General features: G+C 45.0%; 1 protein-coding gene across 4 annotated transcripts in view; it reads left to right on the forward strand.

Moving 5' to 3' along the window:
- The window catches only part of CTNNBL1 (catenin beta like 1), a 56,156-nt gene that overhangs the window by 32,772 nt on the left and 349 nt on the right, over positions 1-23,035 (forward strand). For all 4 annotated transcript variants that reach the window (XM_030008705.2, XM_041122762.1, XM_041122763.1 and 1 more), the window contains 4 exons: positions 9,121-9,218; positions 10,343-10,423; positions 16,866-17,003; positions 17,619-17,691. In XM_030008705.2, the coding sequence (XP_029864565.1) occupies positions 9,121-9,218; positions 10,343-10,423; positions 16,866-17,003; positions 17,619-17,691 (390 nt within the window). The remainder of the gene's footprint in view (positions 1-9,120; positions 9,219-10,342; positions 10,424-16,865; positions 17,004-17,618; positions 17,692-23,035) is intronic.

A 23,035-nucleotide genomic window follows, 5' to 3' on the forward strand; every position in this document is an offset into this window, starting at 1 on the left:
TGAAAACTGCCAGCGGTGAGCTGATAACTACACTTGTTCTAGAGCACCAACATTAAAAGATGGTAACACTCAGTTAAGGGAGGTAGCAGCTTGGCAAGGCACTCTTAGGCTGTGATAGCTGCAGAGGTGGGCTCTGCGCCTTGGGGGCTGTGGGGCTGAGGCGGGATGGTGGGTCAAAGCAGGAATTGGCAGTGCCATGAGCTGTGTGCGCACACGTGGCAGCCGCTGCTTTCCTAGCACGGGCGGAGAGAAGGGGCTTACCTGCAGCCCAGCACCAGCCAGGAATGATTCACGCACAGGCTGCCAATTCTGGCTGCCTTATCTGTCTTGTATTGTGTTGCTTGTCTTGGATAGATAATGTTGAGGAAGAAATGCTGTCCCTGTGTTCTGGGGTTTATGTAATAAAATTGCAGAGAGTGCAGTTGCGCTTAGATGATGGATTTAGGGGATGTTTTGAAATCTTTATTTGCAGTATGAAAATAAGGTTGTTTAATTCTTCCTACTGAGAGAAAGCTCAAGTTAGGATATGAGCTTCTGAGTAGAGATCTGGGTCTGTGGCTCATGTCATTGACTTAATTTTTCAGTTTGGGAAAGTGAGTTAATCTCGGTCTCATCTGCTTCGTCTTGAGACTGCAGATGACATCTGTGTGCAATCTTGACTACTGTGAGGATTAGGTAGCAGTCTGGGCAGCCCTAACAGGGTCAGTTCCTAACTATTTCTGTGATAGGAAAAAAGCAAATCTGCCCTCAGGAAAATGGAGTGATCCATGCAAACAGTCTTTGTATCATACCTCTGTCTCATTAATATTCAGAAGAAATGGAGGACATTAAGATGAGTCCAGAAATCAGTTTTATTAAAATAAACTCTCCCTACAATGCTGTGGTAGTAAGTCCAATTTTCTTTGTTTTGCATCACTGGGCAGGTGAGTTACTGAATTTCTAACAATGGGAATTAATTGAGATGTTTAACAGGGTTCCCCTGGAGCCTCTCGCAGCCATTGTCCTGACACGTGTATAAGCTGCATAGTATATGTTTTTACTTTGCCAAATGTTGCACCAGCAATACAGTAATTGCTTGGGGGCACTGCTGGTTGATGGTTGGCTCCTGTGAGCCACTAGCTGAACAGGAATACTGCAAAGACTCCTTGGTGCCTGCTGGTTTTAAAGGAAACAGTGCAGGTCTATCGTGATTGAGAATCAATGCCCTCTGTGCTGTGTTGATCCTAGTAACACAGTTCTTTCTGCATATCTCTTTCTTTATCAAAAAGAATGCTAGGATTAAGTCTTCTCTTGTCATCTTTTCTTGTAAAAACTTTATCCTGTGTTCAAACTGTTTAAAAAAAAAAATTAAAAATTAATTAGAATGGTCCTCTTCTGCTAGGAGAGCATTCATGTGTATGTCAAATGGAGGAACATATTCTTTTAAAGGATTAACTAGAACGGCTTTGTAGCAGAGGCACTGGTATTTATTAAAAAGCAGTTCTGAGGCGGTGTGCTGGGAACGCGTTCGCTGTAATGCCATTGAGACTGCGTTGGGACAGACAGTCGTGGTTATGCTGCAAAATACGAAATTCTTAATAGCCCATTAACCCTGGAGCCTAATTACAACTGCTGAAGGACAACCCTGTTAAAAGGCTTCAGCGCAGGGTGAGGTACCAAACAGCTCTGCCAGAAGCGTTTGTCCACTGGAGCTCTACCTCCTCCGCCTGTCCTGGGCATCCCTTTGTCTGCAGCTGCAGAGTGCCGCCAGGCTGCAGGTACGAGCACCAGCTGGGGCGCGAGGATGCTTTAGCTGTAGTTAGCTGCAGAGACATTCTTCTTGCTGGGCATCTGATGCACCATCTTTAGAGCACAAAATCTTTCATATGTGTCTGATGGTGGTAGGAAAATACTCCCCTTGTCTTTGTTTTATAGTAGTGTTGTTTTTTAGATAAGAGAGAGTCTATAAAAGAAAGTTTATTTTATTGTCTTGAAGGCAGTGTTCTGAATGTGGCAAAATAATAAATACCCTGGTGAAAAAAAATCTCAGTGTGACTTGGTGAGCTTTTATTTATTACAGAAATTTATAATCCAAATTAACTTTGATAAAAATAACTTCTCTGTAATGTATTTCTCTCTGTTTTTAAAAGCTAGCATAAAGGTGGCAGTGCTGGTTAGCTACATTTTAAACACTGTCAGTGTTTAAAAATTATTTACTCTAGGGACCCTGTGAACAATTCAAATCCAAACTGCACATATTTGTGCTTTATATACACTATGTAATGAGGAAAGGAGAAAGGGAAAATTTCTTAACCATCTTTATGGATGATCTGAGCCTGAAGATTGGGCTGGTGGTGTCTAACTGACTATGCATTATCTACACTTGAATTTTGCCTGACTTTGTACAGATCATGATATACTTCTGAGGGTATTAGGTTTGGGAGAAGAATCTCATGTGAAGCAATTTGCCTTTTTCTGAGGCAGTGAAGCAACTCAAAGCAAGTATTTTGCAGTTGAAGACAGAAATGGCTTAGAGTTTTCCTATGTCTGGGGGGTCAAAATACTTGTGAGCATCCAGCCAGCTTGGCCAGCTTTTAAGAGAAATAGCCTGTCGCTGTAGAAAGGAGCGTGTCTTGGATAGGGTTTTATTGTGAGGTTGTTGAATGATGTTAGCGGGGTCCCCCTCAGGTGCTGCTTGGCATTGTGTGGAGCAGATGGAAAGGCGGATGAGGTAGGTTGTAGGAGGTGGAGAATTAGTGACAAGTATTACTGCAGAAATGCATTTAATTCCACTAGATGCTCAGTGTTTGTTTTTGTGATTGACTGGTCCCTGTAATCTTCCTGATTAAGGACTGTGATGCCTCTGGTAGTGTCATCCAGATGGGTGTCGAGTCAGAGACTGAGCACCGTGTACAAGGTACGATACAGCACAGCTTGGCCGTAGCCTTTTGTTGTGGCTTATCTATATGGTAAGTATCACATGGTAGTGTAATATAGGCTACCTATAGTGAGCATTGTTAGAAAGGTGAATGCCAAACTGTGGAGAAAATGTGGTCTTGGCCAGTCTGGGACTGGGGTCTACATTATACACATAAAATGGTGAGATCTGCCATGTTCGTGTGTACTGACAGGGTACCCTGAGGGGAGCCCGGTTGCCTCGTGGCTTCAGTGGAACTGAGCTGGAAGGGCAGAGAGGGCAGAGGCAAGTGTCTAGTGGCTGAGACTGTAGGGAATGAATAGGAATTTGGCTCTGAGTGGTTCTTGGCATAAATATAGGGTAAGATTTGAAATAATGCTTCCGTGTTGTAAATTTTGGAATGTGGGGGATGCTGCACGACTATCTGTGTTCCAAAATCTCTTCTGTTGCAAAGCTGAGGGTCAGCTTGTCTTCACTGTCCGTAAGGGTGCAACGGCACTTAGTACTGGACTTCCCACAGCAACAGTTGAATTGAAGCATTGGATGCTAACTTGAAGTTCTTGAACAGTCTCAGTGAGCTAAAAATGGAGAAAACACAAATTCCTTCTGAATTAGTCTGTAGTGAAGCAATCATAACTCCTTGATAGGCTGTATATTCTCCTGCTCTTTCTCAGGACAGTTATTTGCAGTCTAGTTTTGCTCACTTAGAGAGTTTGATGAACTATAAAAAGATGTTTGTCCAATTCATCTTCATTTAAATGCCTTCTCTTGACTTAGATGTCAGTTTTACTTAGGAATGCTTAATTTGATAACCTGAGAATTAGTTCAGCCAATTTCCAAATGAGAATTCCTATCACTGTGGTTTTTTGCCAGTTGACCCTCTAACAATAAGGAAGCCTCTTTTGGAGATACTCAGCTATACGCTTCCTTTAAAAAACAACAGCAAAACCCGTTTCTTAGTAAATAGGCTCTTACTCCTTTGTAACATACACTGAAAGGTAGCAAAGCCCTTGGAATGAATACCTGCTGCAGAACTAAGTTCCCTGGCCATGTAAAAGTGAAAAGGCAGCAACAGAAAAATGGCCTGATAAAGAGTTACCTTTATTAACTGAACACCCTCTGTCAGCCAGCAGAAAATATTTTTCATTTGGTGGTCTTCTGAAGTGAATACCTAGGGAAGGCATCAGTCTGTTTAAACAGAACTTTATTATGCCAATTTGTTATTTTACCATCAACCCTCCAGAATGTGACAGGAATCTGTTATTTGAATGAGCCATGATGCTGAGTGCAGAGTTAAATTTATCTCAATTAAAGTTAGCATTCTCTGTTACAAGCACATCGCAAAAATAAACTTTCTCAATTGATAGAAAGAATTTTGTTTTACATTCAGCGTGATGGTTGGATTCCAGCTCACCAGGGGCATTGTGTGTGGAGCTTTTTCAACCTTTCCAGGCCCCACTTTACCCATCAGTAAAATCAGTATTTTTTTACTGCTGTCAGTATTTTAAGATAAGATTTTTCTTGGCAAAATACTGTGATACTTGCGTGGGTTACTCTCTTTAAAGTGCAGATTATTAATGCATGTGAAAACAGGTAAGCTTGTTAGATGCTACACCATTGGAATAGCATGTCTGTGGTTCCACCTGTAATGAACCAAAACACTAGTGGAGTGTAGGAGCAGTCAGTCTTCTGTGACTTTACAAGCTGCATTGAAAAACCTCCGTCTGAATGCATTTCATGTGTATCCAAAAGCTGTGCAGAGGAGAAACTCCAGAAGTCACCTCTCAGCACTCCTCTTCTGCTGCGGATTCAGCTGGGTCAGTTGCACGCCTGGTCCTGGGGTGTTTTGACAGTGTGGCCTCGGTGCGAGCATCCTCCCTCCCAGAGCTGGGGAGCTGCTGGTCCTTAGGGGGCTTCATCTAAGCTTCCCAGCAAACAGACGTGAAGCTTGCAGAGTTTTGTGTGTAGGAAGGATAGAAGCTTCTGAAAGAGGTGCCTTTTTTTTTCCTGGTACTTTCCTGCTCCTAATTAGAAACCACAATTTATCTTAAGAGTTCTTTACAAGACAGAAGGCTCTTAAATGTATTCTGCCGGGTTCAGCAGAATACCCTGCTCGTCTACCTAATGGCTGCTGTCCCGCTGCACCCAGAAGCGCACGCCTTCCCCTTCCTCCCAAAGGATGCTTGCCTCCTCTGCATCAGTATTGCAGGGGAGAATGCTTGAGCTTCCTCCCCTACTAGGCAGATGTCTGTTATAATGAAATGTAAAAAAAAGGGGGGGGGGGTGTAATGTTACGGCTTGATTTGACAGGACCTCCTGCTGTTGCAGCTGCCAGTGCCAGCCATGGAATAGATTAATCTGTATTCCAACACACCGCAGCTGAAGTCAAGATCGATCTAATTAGGGTGTTTTAAACACTGCTTGCATTCTGAAGTCTTCGTGCCTGTCTGGAGAGGGAAAGGCTTCCGAGAGCCCGAGGTGATCCTGATCTAAGCAGGACTGTGGTGCAGCTGGGCGAGCACAAGTGATATGACCTGCCTAGAACCAGCGATGTGGCTGGCACGGTGCGCTGCACTGCAGCGTCGGCGTTGTGGAGAGTAGTGGTACGTGCAGGTGAGCCAGCCGATGGGGCAGAAAACAGTGTTATCTGCTAATAAGAAAGAAGCCTCTGTCTTCCCATATCCACGAATTTGTGAGATTTTGGGATGTTTATATGAAAAAAGTTGTTCTTGATGCATACTAGCTGCCAGCTGATAACCATTATTCCTTTAAAGGAATCTTTGGTGGTGCTGACTGGCTCATTTTGGTGTTTGCTTTTCAAAGGAAACCTATTTAGTCGTTCTTAGAAACGGAGGCTAGGCAGCAACTTCTGCCTCTGGCCTTGTCTGTTGCCCTCCCTGAAGATGATGCTTTTTGTGCAGGTGATGTGGACTTTGGCTGAGCGTTGGCTGGATTATTGAGAAGTTCCCAAGATATTCAGAGGCAGGCAGGCAGGCTGCCTGAGGTGTCGCCTGAGGGCGATGTGCAGCTTGTGGCCTCTTCTCTGTCAGCTGAGATCAAAGCTGGGCAGCTGCAGGTTTTGCTTTCTGAGGACTAGGAACAGCACCAGCTACTAATCATTTTCCAAAGAAGATCCGATCCCGAGCAAATATTGTGATTATGGACTTTTAAAATTTTGCATATGTGAGATATATGTTGGTGTAGTCCGTGGGAAAATGGTGAGACCCTCATGTCCACCGAAACCTTCACTCTCAGGTTAACACCTCTCACTTCTGATCACTTGTGTAAATGCTTTAATCCATTGAATAATGGATTCAGCCTATAGCACTTCTCTTACACAAGGTTTGCCCTGATTTTGGCTGGTGTCCTTGCACATGGATGTTTGTGTTTATTGGGCCAGGAGTTGTGTTACGGCATAATTGTGACTTTGGGGGGGGGGGCATGAAACACACTAGTGCATTTTTTTTTTCCAGGAAGCTGATAAAAAAAAAAGGGTTTAGATAGTTCAGAAATATTTCTGTAAAATATCTTTTTGAACATCTTGGCCAGGCAACTAAATATTTCCTGGATTTTCTGGAGTGATAAGTTGAAAGAATAACCTCACTCTTAAAAAGCCTGTGTCAGCTATTTCTCAGTAGTTTCAAAGATTTTATTGATAAAATGGATAAATATCTGCATATAAGCACTAAAGCAAGAATGATGGCTAAAATACATTTCCTAGTAAAGGAATATTGAAAAAAAAGCAATGAAGATACATCATTGGTGAGAACATTACTGCTAAAATACTGTGTCAACACTTCTAAAAAAAGAAGGTTTGGGAAAAAATAGTGTGAAATACAGAATGCTGGCTTCTTTCTAAAACAGCAGAGCATCTGTTGGGATATATGTGGAAAAAAAAAAAGTCTTCATTTTGTTGTGGTTTTTTTCACCTTAAGAAAATAGAATCTTGCAAGGACTTTGGAGGCTTTTACAATATTTTTTAATGTAGACACTTGACTTGGTGTTGCTTTTTGTGGAATAACTGTTTCTCTGCAGCGAGAGCGTGCACTGACATACCAAGAGCCATCCTTCACCCCCATGTTATCCTGTCGAAATGACAGAGCAGCCACACGGTGCTGGCCACCCGATAAACCTGTTATCTCCCCTGCTCCTCCTGCCAGCAGCTCTCCCAATCTCTTTGGTACATGAAAAATTGACACCACCTCAGGCAGAAATCTGTTTCTAAGGAAGCTACATTTATAAGTAGCTAATGAAATGGGGTGTGTGCGTGCGTGTGTACAGGCTCTTCTGTTTGCTGCCCTTATGTAGTGTGCAGATAATCTGTGCCGCAGAGAGGGCAGACACAACTTCGACAAGCGGCTTGTATGACTTTGCTTTTCCGCGGAAGCGTAAGCTGGCAGTTTAGTGCAGAAGCTCCCTGCAAACACGTCGGTGTCGCTTGTTCTTTGTACGCTGGTGCAATCGATCAAGGCTTCTCATGGCTCCAGGCTAGGCAGCGCCGTGGAAATGCATGTTAAAATGGTTCGATGGCATTAAGATGATGATCCCTTTCCTCTGCACATTACATTTTCCTCTCTGAAAGTAACAAATCTTGGCACCCTGTCTCCTCTCCCCACCACTGTGGGTGAGGAAATGTTTATGGCTGTTATTTTTCATCAGTCTTAATCAGCAAGATTATGGTGAGGACATCCTGGAGAAGTTACAGTTTTGAATATATTGAGATATCAAAAACATAAGGTCTGTGTTTAATGCAGACCTGTAGGCAGGAAGCAATAGCAAATGATTTGGCAAGGGAGAGAAACTCATGCCTCTCTCATTTGCTTTGCGCCTTTGTGCTTGGTTTTATTTCCCCATATTAAAACCATATACTCTTTGATACTGCCAACATAATTTCTGGTGTCGGCATACATTTTGCAAATCTTTTGCATCTCTGCATCTCCTGTGATACCGGGGGTGCAGAAGTGCAGTGTGTGGCCACTCTGCTTCCGCACTTGCTTTTGTACTTTGCTGAAGTCTGGTACAGCCAAATATTAGTGGCTAAAGAAGTGTAAGACACCCTACATGAAAAAGTGTGCTTTTGAAGAAGATCGTGTTGCTTTCTGTCCCTCAAGGAGCAAAGAGCTCAAGGCCCTGTTCCGAAACACTGTGGTTTTGAACACCACTTGAACCTGGTGCTTTGTGCACCGTGTTGGTGAGGGACGGCGTACGGGGGGGGTTCTGGGAGGCGCGCTCAGGAGGAGCTTCTGAAAGGTGTGTGAGGCACAGAAGCAGCAATGCCACATGGCCCTTTGATACCTCCTTTTGTGGTCCCCCACCAAGGCGCATCCATGTTCCTGCAGAAGGCCTCAGAACTCAGTCCTGCTCCTCAGGAGGAGACCAGCATTGCTGTGGGTTCGAGGCACTTGGTTCAATCACCTTTCAGAATGAAACTATGGTTGGACATTAACACAGATGTCTCTTGTGTGCTTGCAGCATTGACTTTTCACTTGGCTCCAAGGTTTGTGCTGTAAAATATGACCCCCAAGTGCAATTGATAAGACCCTAGAACACGTTTATTTGGTCGTTTCTGGTTTGTTGTGGCACATTTGTATTCATTCCACGGGATTTTCTGTAAATAAAAGTAGTTTGTTTGAGGATTTTTTTCCTCTCGCTAATACCAGTTAAGTCTCAGCAGGACCTGCACACTGGCACAGTTATTCCTTTCGCAAGCTCTCCTGTTTCAGTAACCGTCCCCTCTTTGGTAACCTAAGGGTCATTTGAGTGACAGTGCTGGCTTCGGCCAGGATTCCTTTTAGCCCCAAGGGAGGAGGCAGCATGGTGTGCCTTTAGCTGTGATGGAGGGTGCCAAAAAGAGAGTGTGTGCTGCTAGGCAGGCGCGCCAGCCTGGGGAGGTAAACCGGGGCAGAATTTGTGCTTTACGTAAGGTGCTTTTTTCAGGTCACCAAGGAAAAGCAGGATCAGTATAGCAGGAGTAGTGCAGCAGAGCCAGAGGAGACCTCGCTAGCTGGGCTGTGATGGGCGAGGAGCTGTCTGTGCTCCCTGCAAACATGGCTTGCTGCTCTTGCTGCTGCTCTGCCTCCTCTCACCGGTGATGGGAAGGAACCAGGGTTCCGCTTATCAACAGCTACGCACAGGAGTGCTAGTAGTAAATTTAATGGCATGTTACAGAGAAAATAAGCTCCTGTTCCTGATCTCAGCATGCAGTTTTTATTTTGTATCTCTAGAACATGTCTGTTCCATCCTGGCTTCCCTTCTGCGAAACCTGAGAGGGCAGCAGAGGACACGGTTGCTGAATAAATTCACAGAGAATGACAGTGAGAAGGTGAGTGCTGAATATGTGTCTGCAGTCTCTGGGCTACCAGGCTGGGAGGATACTTGATAACAGCAGGGTGCCTGTGTACACTCACTAAGTTACTGAAAAGCCGTCATTGTACCTGCCTATAGAGACTTGTACCCTCACAGGCCATCGTTCTCTCATTCATGTTGTTATTTACAAACTGGAGAACTGGAAATGCCTTTGGTGCTTGGCCTCCCACATCACATGTGCTCTTGTTTTCTGGTGCTTTTGCACATGGTAGTAGTGATTCTCAGTCCTGCGTTGTGTCTCTCTGCTGAAGCCTGATTGTGTAACACATTATGTGGTATTACATTGTGCTAGCTCTGTGAGACCAGGGCAGTGTGGAAAGGTGCCAGTTTTTCTAGTGAAGCTCTCTTGCAGAGAGTTTAGGAATTGCTATAGTACCCATCTAACATTCCCTATTCCTCTCCTAGAATGTGTCACTTTAGTGGTGTTTACTCTGGGAAGTTCTTTCCAAAATATTTACATGGTGGTGGATAGATCAAACAGCTGCGAAACAGAAACAGCAGCTTTTGCAAACCAGTAATCCCAAGGGATTTGTAAATTCCGCCACTGGGGAAATACCGGTTCCTTAGTATATTCCTCATTAGTGTGTTTTAAAGGTATTTTTCATAACCTGTTCTACCAATTGCAGAAAATTTCCCATTACTGGATAGGCTTTCAATTACCTAATACAGTTCAGAGGAGAGCAGGAGAGCCATAACATGTCTGATACATTTAAAATAAGCTTAGCTGCATACAGCATAGACAGAAAGGTCTGTGGAGGAAACCAGGAGAACTGGAGAACCACAGCACAGGAGAACGAGTGAGCTAGAGACACGTGTCTCTCTGCTACCTTTTAGCTGGAGCCGACAAGACCATATTGTGTCTTGTGATGCGGGATTACATTCAAATGCCTGCAGACTCAGCGTGCTTATCCGACCAACACTTGCACCATCCTTCTGTAATGTAGTCCTTCCTGTGAGTGACAGAATTGCCTGTTACTTTGTGAAGACTGCAGCTGGGAGGAAAACAACATAGCATGAAGGATTAAAGATGATTGCATTGTTCTTTTTTCTTGCTTAGGTCTCTCTCTTCTGCCCTTGCAGGTTGATAGGCTGATGGAATTGTATTTTAAGTACCTGGATGCAATGCAGGCAGCCGATAAGAAGATTGATGGAGAGAAACATGTATGTATTGCTTAAGTTTTGCCAGCTCACGTCTATAATACGTCTGCACAGGCATGTCGTCTGCACAGAGCTTCTGGCTCAGCCAGGTCACTCTTCTGAGCCGTGCCCTCATACATGTGCTGTTACCTCTTAATTCTTGTTGCCCTGCTCTCCAGCTTCCAGTTAACCTCAGATAAAATGGGCTGAGAACTTCTTTACAGCAAGTGCTTCTGGCCTTTTCTTAGGGTGAATTTTACTAGGAGGGCCTAAGTCTGTGCTTCAATTTGCCTTCACTTTTACTTGGCTGCAATCTTGCTTGGTTTGGCAGATGGAGAGTAAGTGAAATGCAGAGAGACAATTACATGATAATGTGCGAGGCCTCCTACCCTGGTCTTTAGAGTTCTGATCAGCTGTGAGAAAGCGTCTATTTTGATTAGTTAGATGAGGCTGCAGCCAAAGGCTGGTGTGCTCTCTGCACACCAGCAGTGAATCGTTTGAATGACATGAGCCTTGGTACCACACAGCACTTTCTTGGAACTGAAGCTGGAACAGACTTTTTGAAAGAGGGCGAGCTGTTGGAGTCAGGAAGCAGCTTGCAGAGCTGTTAGCGAGCTTGGCCAGCTTCCCACAAGATTATCTGTATCGGCACTGAAGAGGGTGTGAGATTGATTAGCACTGACGGAGAGTAATCACTGCAGCCGCCGTCCCTGCACGCGGGCGAGCTCAGCGTGCCACGGGCTGCAGCCCCCTGCCAGGCTCCGACAAACAGCTGTCTGCCCATGGCCAAGGCCACTTCTCTGGGCACTGGCAAACATTCCGAGGGCATCAGAGCTCAGCAGCGCTGCTGCTGCTCAAAAAGGCATGGGGGTGAGTGATGAATGGAGTTGCTTTTGCTGCCAGCATTCAGGCTCCATATGGACAGCTGCAGCTTCACAAATGAACAGTGGCCTGAAGAAAAACAGCCTTTACCCTTTCCTGCTATCCTTCCATGCTCCATTCATCCTCCTTGGAACAGAGCAAGAAATTATTTATTCTTTACATTTCAGTGTTGGTGTGTGGGTTTTAGAACTCAAAAAACAGAATGCATTTTTCTGGCTGAAGTCTTGTGGTGTATGGGCAGCTGCTATACAGAGCCCTTAAATGCAACATGCAGAGCTAGTTTATGTGCCCTTTATCCAAAAAGATCCTGAAGCAGTCTGCAAATGTTAACACCTGTAGCAAACAGCCAGCACAAAGCGGGGGTAAAGGGAATTTGAGTGTGAAGAAGTTTGTGTAGAAGCTCTTTCATTAATAATATTAACCTGTTCATGTTTATAGATGCACAAGAGAAGAGAAACCAAAGAACCTCAGGTTTTCCTCCTGGATCCAGAAGGGCACTGTGCTTTTGCCCCACAGCAGGGCTCTGTAGGCTGGAATGGCTAGAATAAATGGATCCCTATTCTTCACTCTTATTAAAGCTAATAATAGGATTTGGCAGAAACATCTTACATGTGCAATATATTGGGCACAACGTGTATGAAATAACGATGTTGAGGTTCATGCCTAGCTTGGAACACCCTTGGATTTATCATTTGCTTTGTTTGGTAGTGTCCTCAAATGGTCAGTGGGACATAGTCAGCTGAGATCTGAAGTGGCTCAAGAGTTTTCCCCACGCAGAAGTAGGCAAAAGCCATCATTCTGTCTGTCGAATCACAGCAGTGTCTAGCTGTGACAGGATTTATGGAGCACTTTAATGTTTCTAGTTGTGGCACATGAATCATTGAAGTGGATGGTATGAACACTTGGTCCTTTAGAAACTGTGCTATGTCACCTGGGGACTTTTGACCTTCCTCTTGCAGTAGAGGACATAGTATGCCAAAAATCTGGTATACAGATCCTCACCTTTCTCCCTGCCCCAAAGAAAAAATGATACCTGATGAGATTTTACAGGTTCAGCCTATACTGCTGAGAACAAGATCCAAGTCAGATGGACAGAGTATCCTGGTGTAAGTCTTGCATTACAAGAAGTGAAAACCTATTTACACAAGGAATGGCTGAGTGTATCGTACCTGATGTTTTATCTTTAGTAGTGCAGCTGGCATAAGAAGCTCCTACTCTTGCAGTTCTCTTCCTTTTTCTTTCTTTTAGCTTGGCTTATTTTAGCTATCTGGTTTATAGCCCAGCTCTTCAGCCTGTGGCAGTGAAGGTGTGGGAATAGTTGAGGGTAGAAGGGAGGGGAGGAATTTCTGAAGCCAGCTGTTTCTGAGAAGGAATGGTTGTAATGAAACTGCACCCTTAATCTGGACAGTGAAACAGGATGAGGTCCGCTGAGTCCCTTCTCAGTGTTACCCATGTGTTTGCTTCTGTGGAATCTATTTGGAAGTGATCAGAGGTGATAACTTAGTGATTACCCTAATTGCCATGTGAAACCCAGGAGCAAAGTCCATGTGAGCATTTGTCTCCAACACCTGATGCCCGTCTTAGCACTTTTCTCAGAGTTTTTAGTTAATGAAACCTAGAAAATATCTTGTCCCCGTCTCAAATTCTTTAATTCTTTCTGTAGGAAATGGTGCAAAATCCTATGGCTTTTAACTCCCTCTAAAATGAGGTATAATTACAGGCGGCAGCAATAGCCTTAGTGATCTCTAAAGATGATAGGAAAAGACAGGAGATGGTTTAATATTTTTATAGTTCCACAGAAAATTATACTCAGCAGGTTTATTCGATAAAATATTCTCACCAGACACTTTGCGCTATAATGACTTACAAATTACATGCTAATTGTGCTACAGTTAAGTCATTCCACCCTTGAAAGGGAGAGGTGGAACTCCTAGCATGAGAGCAATGCCCACAGATTGGGATAACTGAAATAGGAATTTGTATTAGCCTAACATTTCAGTTCGGTTTAGAAAGGCTGAACTGCCTGGAGTTGTAGTGAGGGCAGGACGTAGTGTCCTGGCAGGGGCTGTGTTAGTGCAAGTCAGAAGAACACAACTGCGTTCACAGGAGGGTGTGCGCGTTCTAGAGCGTGGCTGAATTTGCACTGTCTGTACTGCGAGCTTTTCCAGCAAACGGCCAGCAAGCTGAAGTAAGCTTTGAACTTTAATGCTGAGACTGGTGGGTCTTTTTAGATGACTGCCCTAACAAGGTTCCTGTTTCTTGCTGCTGAAGTTGAGCTCGTGCTTTTGCAGGAGCTGCTGCTCTGTTTCTCCTGACCTGGAAGTGATGGTATGCTTTGTAGCAATCGCAGTGAGCTTTTCAGCTCTTGCAGACTGGTGGCTCAATTTACAGAAATTCAAGTGTGTTTCCGCTTCTAAGGCAGAAATGAAGAAAGTCCTTCCCATGGCAGAGGGCTCTGGTGGTTTCTTGTGTGGTTCTGAGAGCTTCTTGGTCACCTTGGTGTGACCTGGATACCTGCCTGCTCTCCTGGCTGCAGTAGAGTCCATGACCTGACGAGGGGTCAGTCCTAACTGTTCTGTTTCAAGGAAAACGGTGGTCAGTCTGATGAAGACACTATGGGGTCTGCAGCCTCTGCATGTGAAAGAGGCTCCTGGGGAAATTGTTGTCATAGCTGTGAGCTGAAAGCAGATGGTCCTAGGCAGTCCTTGTTATGATGGTCTGGCTTCACCCGAGGCTTCTGCTTGCTCCTCTCCTGTTGCAAGTGTCGGTTGCTGTCTCTTGCATCTCATTTTTGACCGAGGGCTTAGCGATGACCTTGATTTTACTATTAGCCTGTGGTCTGAAAGCACCTCCTGAGCATGGCTTGCATCACTTACCCCTCCCCAGCAATACAGACAGAAAGTAGTAAGGGGAGAGAATCTATACTTGGTGTAGGAGACAAGAGATGTCTTACTGCATGGCCACTGGGAGCCTTCCTGTCTCTGATGATCTGGAGCGGCCTCGCTATCCCACCTGGTGAGGAAGTAAAACCAGGATCCTCATGGTGTTCTTTGTTCTCGATCAGCGCCCGTCCCTTCTGCGCTGCCCAGCCTTGCTGTGTGTGCTGGGGAAGGTGAATGGTGGGTAAAGAAGGAGGAGGTTGCGGACAATCTTTTGGGCCCTACTCCAGTGACTATGTGGAGCAGATGTGATCTTTTGTATAGCATTGGCAGATCCATTGTGTCTTTAGGGTTTGAGCCTCTACTTGACACCTCGAGGCCTGTCAGTCCTGCCTCATTAGTGTGAGAGAAGCTCATTTTAGCTTCACAGAAGCCCATCTTATTGCTGTCTTCTCCCATCAGCAAGGGGCATCTCAGTACATATTGTTGGCAGATTAGAAATGGCATCTGAGTGCTCATTTGGAGGTTAGCAACTTGACAGCTTTGAAAGAGAGACAAAGTGGAAAGGTGGCTATTTGGTACTGTACTGGGAGGCAGATTAGCATTTAAAGGGTGGTTGTGGTTTAAAATAAAAAAGACTGTGAAAAGGCACCCTAAAACTGTACTTGTCTTCTAATTCATATCTGCTTAATTTACTGGCACAAAATAATCTTGCTTCTCTGTCGAGAGGGGCTGCCTTCTCTGTGTAATCAAGACAGCAGTTGCCTGGATTCGGCTCCTGTGATCGCTGTGCTTGGATCAGAATACAGAACAGACACGGTCTTTGTTTCCTGCTCTGGAGATTCAAAATCCTGGCCTGTTGATGTTTTTCTGTTCAGGAATTTAGCACTGTTGAGAAGAGTAGCCAGTAAGCATGTGTGCGGTGAGGAGGGTAAGCAGTAGTTTGGGAATTGTCGTCCTTCTGGAATGGGTTTTTTTGATATTTCAGTTAATGGCTTCCGATCTCTTGCTAGCCAGAGTCAACATTGTTTAGCTTTAGAGACCAGATCTGATCAGATTCAAGCAATTTGGCATGGATGTAGGGTGAGGAACATCACTCCTTGCACAAAAATTGGATTTTTCTTTTTACTGGCAAGAGCTTGCCTGCAAGTTTTGCCCAGTCATGTCTGTGCCCATGATTTTGAGAAAATGGAGTAAATTACTTGTGCAAATGCTGGAGTCTACAAGATCTGATGCTAAAGCATCCTGGAGTGTAGCCAAAACAGTTGACTTTATGGCACTGGTAACTAGGCATTGTTTTTTAAACTTAACTTGTTCTTTCACTGGCAAACTAGACTTCTAGGAGGAAAGAAAAAGTATTTCATTATGTACATTTTCCTCTCTCACTTTTGGCATGCAGTGGTAAATAGCTGTACTTCTAAGTCACTTAATCAGATTTCTGTATGGTGAGCATCCATTGCACTCTCTCCAGTGAGAAGTGCACAGGGTTAATTTTCCTTCTTGTGCCTAAAAGATTCTACCTATAATTAGATGCGAGGACTTGGCTTGACAAAACAGGAAAATTTGGTAGCCTAAATCAGCTTTGGTGCTGGTGACATTGCGTGTGTTTGCCTGGAGCCTGTGCACCCGGAGGAAGCACTTCTTGTTGAGCATTACAGGTACAGTGCTCTCTCTGGTGATGGCTCTAATGAGAAAATATTGCTCCACTGGTGTGTGCCCACCTGCCAGCCGGCTGCATAATAAATCACACAAGCTGCAGCGAGCTAGCAGGGTCTGACAAGCTGCTTCCTTTATTTAAGAACAAAACCAAAAAACAAACCCCCAAATGCAAAAGGTCACACATGACATCAGTTATTTTGGCCTGTCAGTCTCCATGAAAATGGATGGTGGGTTCAGCCAGTGGACGTGGCCAGCCTTTCTCGGGAGAAAACTGCTCTGAGCTTATTGCTGGGCTCCTTTTGCCAGTGTTTTGAAGATGCTCTGTCTGAACAAGATGAATGGAATGGCCTCTTGCGTTCTGCCTTTGGCCTCTGTTTGGGCAGGTCTTGCTAGTGAAACACCGTACGTGCAGAGGAAGAACGAACTGTTGGCATTCCCGGGGAAGCCAGTGGTCTTCTGCTAACAGACCCCGGCTAGGGTTTGGCCCTGTCAGTATCGCTAACAAATGAAGCTGGAAGAGCAAGGCCGGGCATGGTAAAGCTGTACTTGTGCAGAATGTTTGGACCTGGTTTCTCATTCATCAGTCGATAATGAAGTTGGAAGCCTGATAGGTCTTTGAGTCTGCTGGAGTCATGTTCTCTGCACTGCTTAACAGCACCCTCAAATGGCCAGTAAAAGAGCAGGTTTTTTGTTCCATTTTGACAAAGAACTTATAAATAATAGATACACTGGTTTGTTCCATATTCACAGTCTCTAATCACTCAATTTAGAAATGTAATTTGTGTGTTTAAATTAAAATTTTAATTTGCAGATGGACACACTTCACAATCAGCAAAGGCAAAACCTTGTTCAAAACTGAATGAAATGTTTTGTGAATTTAAATGAATTATTAAAAGTACTTCTTTGGCGAGAAATATATGTATGTTAATGTTTTGGGGAACAAAGCGTTTCTTAAGAAATTGCAGATATCACCAACATTTTGCCACTGCTAATGGGAAATACTTTGAGAGACAGTCATCATACCTTTTCTTTGTGTTGCTTTCCAGGACATGGTGCGTCGGGGAGAGATAATAGACGATGACATGGAAGACGAATTCTATCTCCGTCGCCTGGATGCTGGTCTCTTTGTTCTACAACTCATTTGTTACATCATGGCAGAGATCTGTAATGCCAATGTTCCCCAGGTAAAGCTATATACAAGGTTGTCAGATCATCTGTGTTTCTAACCATGATACAGACAAGACTCTAAATCCTTGTAAATACTGCCTCATTGAATAATCTTCTCTCTAATGCCTTTTTTTTGGAGGAAACCTCCTGCTTATTGCACTTGTGTCCATACAGCTTCAAGTTATAGCAGTTGGGAGGGCATTAGTGGGTACAGAAGCTGATCCTTGTCACTGAATTCATACAGTCTCCCATAAGTGAGGTCACAGTTTGAAATGGAAAGGCCCTATGTATGCCACTACTGAGAGAGTAGTGGAAGGGGACATTCTCTCAGAAGCTCTCACGAAGGCACAGACTACAGCAGGTGACTTTTCTTGATCCGTGCAAAATACTGCATCTCTACTGGTGTGAATACACTGGGGTTTGTGAATATGTTCTGTGGTTACTTGTATCTGTGCCGCACGCCTTCCTGAATGTTCTGAGTAGATGTTCTGGGACTGTGGACTAGCAAGGCTGAGTTGGGTTTTGTGGTGATGAGGGTTTCTGCTCTTCCCTCAAAGTGGGAGAAAGTGGGGCTGTGCATGGTTTTGTGTTGTATTGAAGATTATTTTCTTCTCTTTCCTATCCGCTGTCAGATTCGTCAGAGAGTCCATCAGATTCTGAACATGAGAGGCAGCTCCATTAAAATTGTTCGACACATCCTAAAGGGTGAGTTGAGATATTCCTATGTGTGTGCCTCCTCTCTACCAGGGACAGCTTGGTCATCACTTTGTAGGATGAGTGTTCACATGTAACTCTCCTTGACTTCATGAGCATCTTCAGGCAGCAGTTGAGTAGTGTTCTGAGATCTGGGCAGGGCTGGAATCACCCTGATAAGAGGCATGTTTTACCTTGGAGTTAGGACACTTGCTGTTGTCTGCTGTCGTGGAACAGCACACCACTTCATGCTGCCATCAGCTACAGACTGGCTGGAACTCACTGCTGACATTAACGCTAGAGTAAATATTTAAGGGAAGTGTATATGCATGCTAGAGGGAAGAATAGTGGAGTCTCATCTTTCATTAACATGGCCCTGCACTTTACCATCTGCACCATATTAGTATCCGTGGTGTATTTGTCTTGTTCTTAGTGTCAGATTAATATGGATTATAGCATTAAAGTATCCTCTGTAGCTTTAAAATGTAGCTGTTGTGATTTGCAATCCCAGTTTTAAAGTACTGCTTGTTATTTTTAATGCTTATGTTGAATTAGAGCAATGCTTATTTGAGCTGTGGCCCTCATCTGCAGCCTGCTGTCCTTCAGCAGAAGCAGCCAATTGATCTGGGGAAGAAGAGGACAGGACTCAGACTCTCCCCACAGCCCCCTCTGAGCTGTGAGGCTTAGCTAGAGCTGGTAATCTGCTGCCCACAGGAGGTGCCTCCTTATTTAAAAGAGGGTTGTGTGAGATGTGTCTGCTCCCGAGGGGCTGTGTTGTTTTTGGTGAGGGGTGAGGAGTCTTTCCTTCACTTCTGGAGAGAAAGGAAGGTTGGCAGCATCTCCAGGAGTACTGGGCTGTGGGTTGTGTTGTTTCAATGTCTCTGCTTTCTTTGGGAATAACAAATGGTGTTCTCCTGGCCTTTTCTTCCCCGCCCTCAACACTGGCAGGTACAGGCAGCTTTTTTCTTGCAGGTCCTGTCGGTTTTCTCCCTTCCCGTATGCAGGAAAGAAGGGGATCAGAAGGATGGCTGGTGTGACGAAATTAAGAGTGATTTTCTGACAGTGTGAGATTACCTGCAGCTATAGGCAATCTCTTTGGCCCTTGTCCTTTGCCAGCAAGTGCAAGTTAATGCCTGCTGATGAACAGGGAGGACTGGATAGGATGTCTTTCCTGCTTTTAATTATGATACTTGACAATTCCTGCCTCCAAACAGTCCGTTTCCAACTTGGAGCATGGCACACATCTGCTTTCGGATTCCTATGCTTGACCTGGGCCATGGGTGCCCACGGGATTTGTCTGCACACCTTGCTGTATTTACACACCTCACGTTCATGTCTTTGGTTTGTTGATTTACATACTAAGCTGAATTGGAGGGCAGCTGCATTAAAATTTCATCTGATTCTTTCTTTCACAGACAGTGACTTGCATTGTGAAACTTTTTCAGTGGTTTTATCATGTCTTGCAAGCTGTGGATTGTACAGCAGGCTCAGTACTCTCAGCGGTAATGCGTTCTCTGCCTGCAGAAGCCACGTATGGCTTGTTAATAATACAGGTGATGGATACAGTATTTGGGGCTCTGTCTTCAGCTCTCCCCAACTCTTATGCTTGCCAGTTTTAGAGACTTTTGCCATCACAGTTGTCAATGACCTTAGAAATAAATTTGTTGGTGGGCCCTTGTGAACTACTGCAGTGGGGCCCAGAAGATTCCTGGCAGATAGGAGCAGCACCAAGCTTATCTGCAGTCTGTGCTGATGAAATTTAAGTTTCTTGGTAGTTGCCCACCTATGTCCAAATATGTTGTCAGTGTAGATTCACTAACTTTTAACAGAAGTGACACCACAGACAAGCACCTGCCTCTCCAGAGGAGTTGGTTGAACACAGCTTGCCTGTTGGAGTAGTTTGGTTGCAGACCCCAGAAGCATGCCTCCTGGGGGGCCAGTGGGGGATTTCCGAAATTTAATTGGTGTCTGAACTGTAGGACTCTATCCCAAATGACTGAGAGGTCGGGAGCCTTGAGCCTTGGCTGAAGTGTTTCCAGGCCACTTTCCAACTTGCTCTCAGGACAGATGAGGGCTGGCTTATTTTTACTTTTCGTTCAGTGTTTTGCTCTTGTTCAGTTTTTATTTTCTATTTTTGCATACTAATTAGATGCTTGGTTTTTAGTTTGATTTTTATGGCCTACATATTCTCCATGTTTCTCTGGCAACCTGACAGCTGATGGATCCCTTGGGGTTGCTCAGAATTACTTATGATGCAAGCGAGGAAGCAAGACTGTTTTCTTATGGTAGGGCTTTCGAGGGGGAGGAGTGGGCAGGGAATAACTGAAGGTTCATTAAATGCATTTCTGCAGGCTGACCAGTCCTCCCACAGTTCCCTTTTCTTGAAGATCAAGCATTACTTGCAATGGGACAGTTAGCTTATCCTTTGGAAGAAAATGACTGAACAGTGTGTGGCTTGGCTGGGGGGATGATTTTGGGACGGAGACTCGTCTTCATGACAGCAAGTAGTGTCTATATCTTGGGGCAATTCTTGGTCTCCATCTCTCTCATCGGGAATGGAGCGAGGCACAGACCTCTCTAAATAGCAATCCTTGGCCTTGGAATGGGAAGGCATGCCGTTCCTTATGGACCCGGAGAGACCAGCCTTTGGTACCTGCTCCCTTTGGAGAGCTGCTCTCAGAGGAGCCCTGCAGGAGCTGAGGTGCAGAGGTCCCTTCCCAGAAGCACTGAGATGTGATGCCTGGTTAAACACCTGGTTTCAGTGAAGGTAGTGGGCACATCAGGGAGCCGGGAAGGTGGAATGCCTATTGAATGTTATAAAACAAACCTGTTAGCATGGGTAATCAAAAAGAAAAGGTAGGTATGTTATGAGGACTGTGCTAAATTTGGCCTGTGGTCCCTCAGTATGTGCAGGCTTTATAGCTTCCAATATCCATTACAAGCTTCAATATTTCCCTATTGATTTTTACTGTTCTGTAACCATTGTATTTTGTCTAATGAAGCAGAAACCAATCTTAGGTCCTTTCCCTTTGTGTAGCTACAGCAATGTGTAAGCTCTGTTTAACTGTTGGCAGGGGGAGCTTACATCTGATTTTTTTTTTGCTGTCTCACTGAAGTCGTGGCATTTAAAATAAAAAAGTAAATACATAAAACCTCAGTGCGAGATTTTTTTTTTTGAGCCTGGTTTTGGGGGTTTTATCTGGTCGGTTCAAATTAATATTAGCAACTGTTGGTAACCCAGTAAACAGTCTGCCTTGGGAGTCACTGGGATTTTAGTCTTATGAAGCCTAAATATTTAGAAGGAAAAATGCTGAGCTTTTGGACAAGATTAGAGGAATTTGTGGCTTGCTTTTGTCTGAGTGATCTCACTGGGACAATAGAAGGGCTGTGTCATTAGTGGCACTTGGCAGTTTCCCTGCTAGAGTTGTATGTTCAAGTACTTGAGCAGTCCTTAAAGCTAAAACTGGAGCTGGGCCACGAGCCCACTGCCTGCGGTGCGGATGCTTCGAGCACAGAGCTCTGCCTGCAGCCAGGGCCGACCCGGGCTGCCCCAGCGCTGTGCCAGGCTCAGAGACCACGTCCGTCCCTCACGTGGGTATCCTGAGCTGTCAAGAGGTAGCGGCAGGCAAGGAAGCGTTGCCCTTGGGCTGCAATAAACACAGGCAATTGCAGTTGCTGCATCTGTTTCAGAGGCACTTACTCTGACAAAGCACGGAAAGAGCTCGTTGGGGACAGAGCCTGCTCCTTCACGAGCTCCCCGTGGAGGCACAGCTGCTGACAGAAAGCTCCGGTACTGCCCGAAGGGGACAGGAGAACCTGAGCTAAACGCTGACCTTAGCTGACGCTTTCTTCTGGGAAGGTAACCCTGTCTCTGCCGCAGTGGGGTTTATCTCCTGCCAGAAGCGGGTGGCAGGTTTTGATCCCCAGCCGCTGTGGCGCAGCCTTTTGCTACAGCGTGCAAACCACAGCCGAGCTGACACCAGGCTGCTGGGGCCTTGCCCTTATGCAATTAGCCAATACATAGGTAGCTACAACGAATCTACTAGCTTGCTGCTGTCTTCGTTAAGTGCAATGGAGAGTTTCTCCTCCATCTGAGGGAAGAGTGCCCTGTGCTGGTCCCCCTTCTCCAGGACGGCGAGGAGGTCAGGTTCACTTGCAGCAAACCTCAGTGTTACCTGCCTGCTCTTGTTACGGGTACTGTAGCAGTTTATAAATATTAAAAGGATTTCTCCCAGAGGCCCTGGCAAAGAACTCTGCTTCTTGTACATGGAGAGAGAGTGCACGCAGGAGGGAAGACTCCCACATCAGCTAACTTCTCCCTGTCCTCACTCTTTTCAGTGCTCTTATAATAAAGGCTTTGATGGAGCTCAAAAGCATGTAGCAGGGCTGAACGTATAAATATTAAAGCAAACTTTCTACAGCAACTTACCATTCAGATGCTGAATACAAGCTGTTCTATTTGTTTAGGAAGAAGGGAAGGAATGTGAGACGGTGGAGGCTGAAAAACACTGTCTAACCAGGCAGTCTGCTCCTGATCTACTAAGATTTGTTCAGCTCCCTGCTTTCGCAGCTCAAAACCTGCTTTTCATTTTTTCTTTTTAAACCTTCTTTGAATATGCAGGTTCTGGTGGCTGGAAGGAGGGAGCTGGTACAGGAATGAGAGCTGCCAGCTTTAAATGAATGTCAGGAAGGAGAGCTGCAGAGGAAATTTTTGGTTCCATGGTGTTTGGCCATGTGCATGGATGGGCAAGACCTTGGTCAGGGTCTGGTATCCTCTGCCTGAAGACAAGGAGTTTCTTTTGTGGTTAAATCTGAACTGGTGTGTTTTCTTCCGTATGGGTTAGAAGCACTTGTAGATTGGGGAATTGGTCTCCACTTGACAAAAATCCTCATTCGGGATGCTTGGACAACAGACAGGTGAAACCCAGGGTTAGGAATGTTTAACAGTTGTGTAACAGCCCCTGCCTGACCTTCCCTGATGATACTCAGCGTTAAAAGGGACCTGGAAAGCCAGTGTTGTCCAGGACTGTTGGCATTTCTTGGGATGAAAGAGGCCAGTGATGTGACTGTCCGGTTCAAACAGCTGCCAGCGCGCTGCTCCGTTGGGATAACAACGGAGTTGGGAGGAGTGCCTGGACAGTCACCTTTCTGAATGGGGTGCTAGTGTCTGCCTGGGCTTGCTGAGCTGCTTACTGCTGAGAGCAGGATGTTCCTGCAATGGTCTCTGTTTGCTACAAAAGCTTTTAATGAGGGGTCAGTAGATGTTTATTATGCAAAGCTTTAACCCTGGGGACGGGGAGAAAAACCATCAGTGCTCCTTGCATAAATTCTCATTCAGTTGTTTGCAGTGGACGCA

This window comes from Aquila chrysaetos, chromosome 3 (genome assembly GCF_900496995.4).
Source record: "Aquila chrysaetos chrysaetos chromosome 3, bAquChr1.4, whole genome shotgun sequence".
Taxonomy (NCBI): domain Eukaryota; kingdom Metazoa; phylum Chordata; class Aves; order Accipitriformes; family Accipitridae; genus Aquila; species Aquila chrysaetos.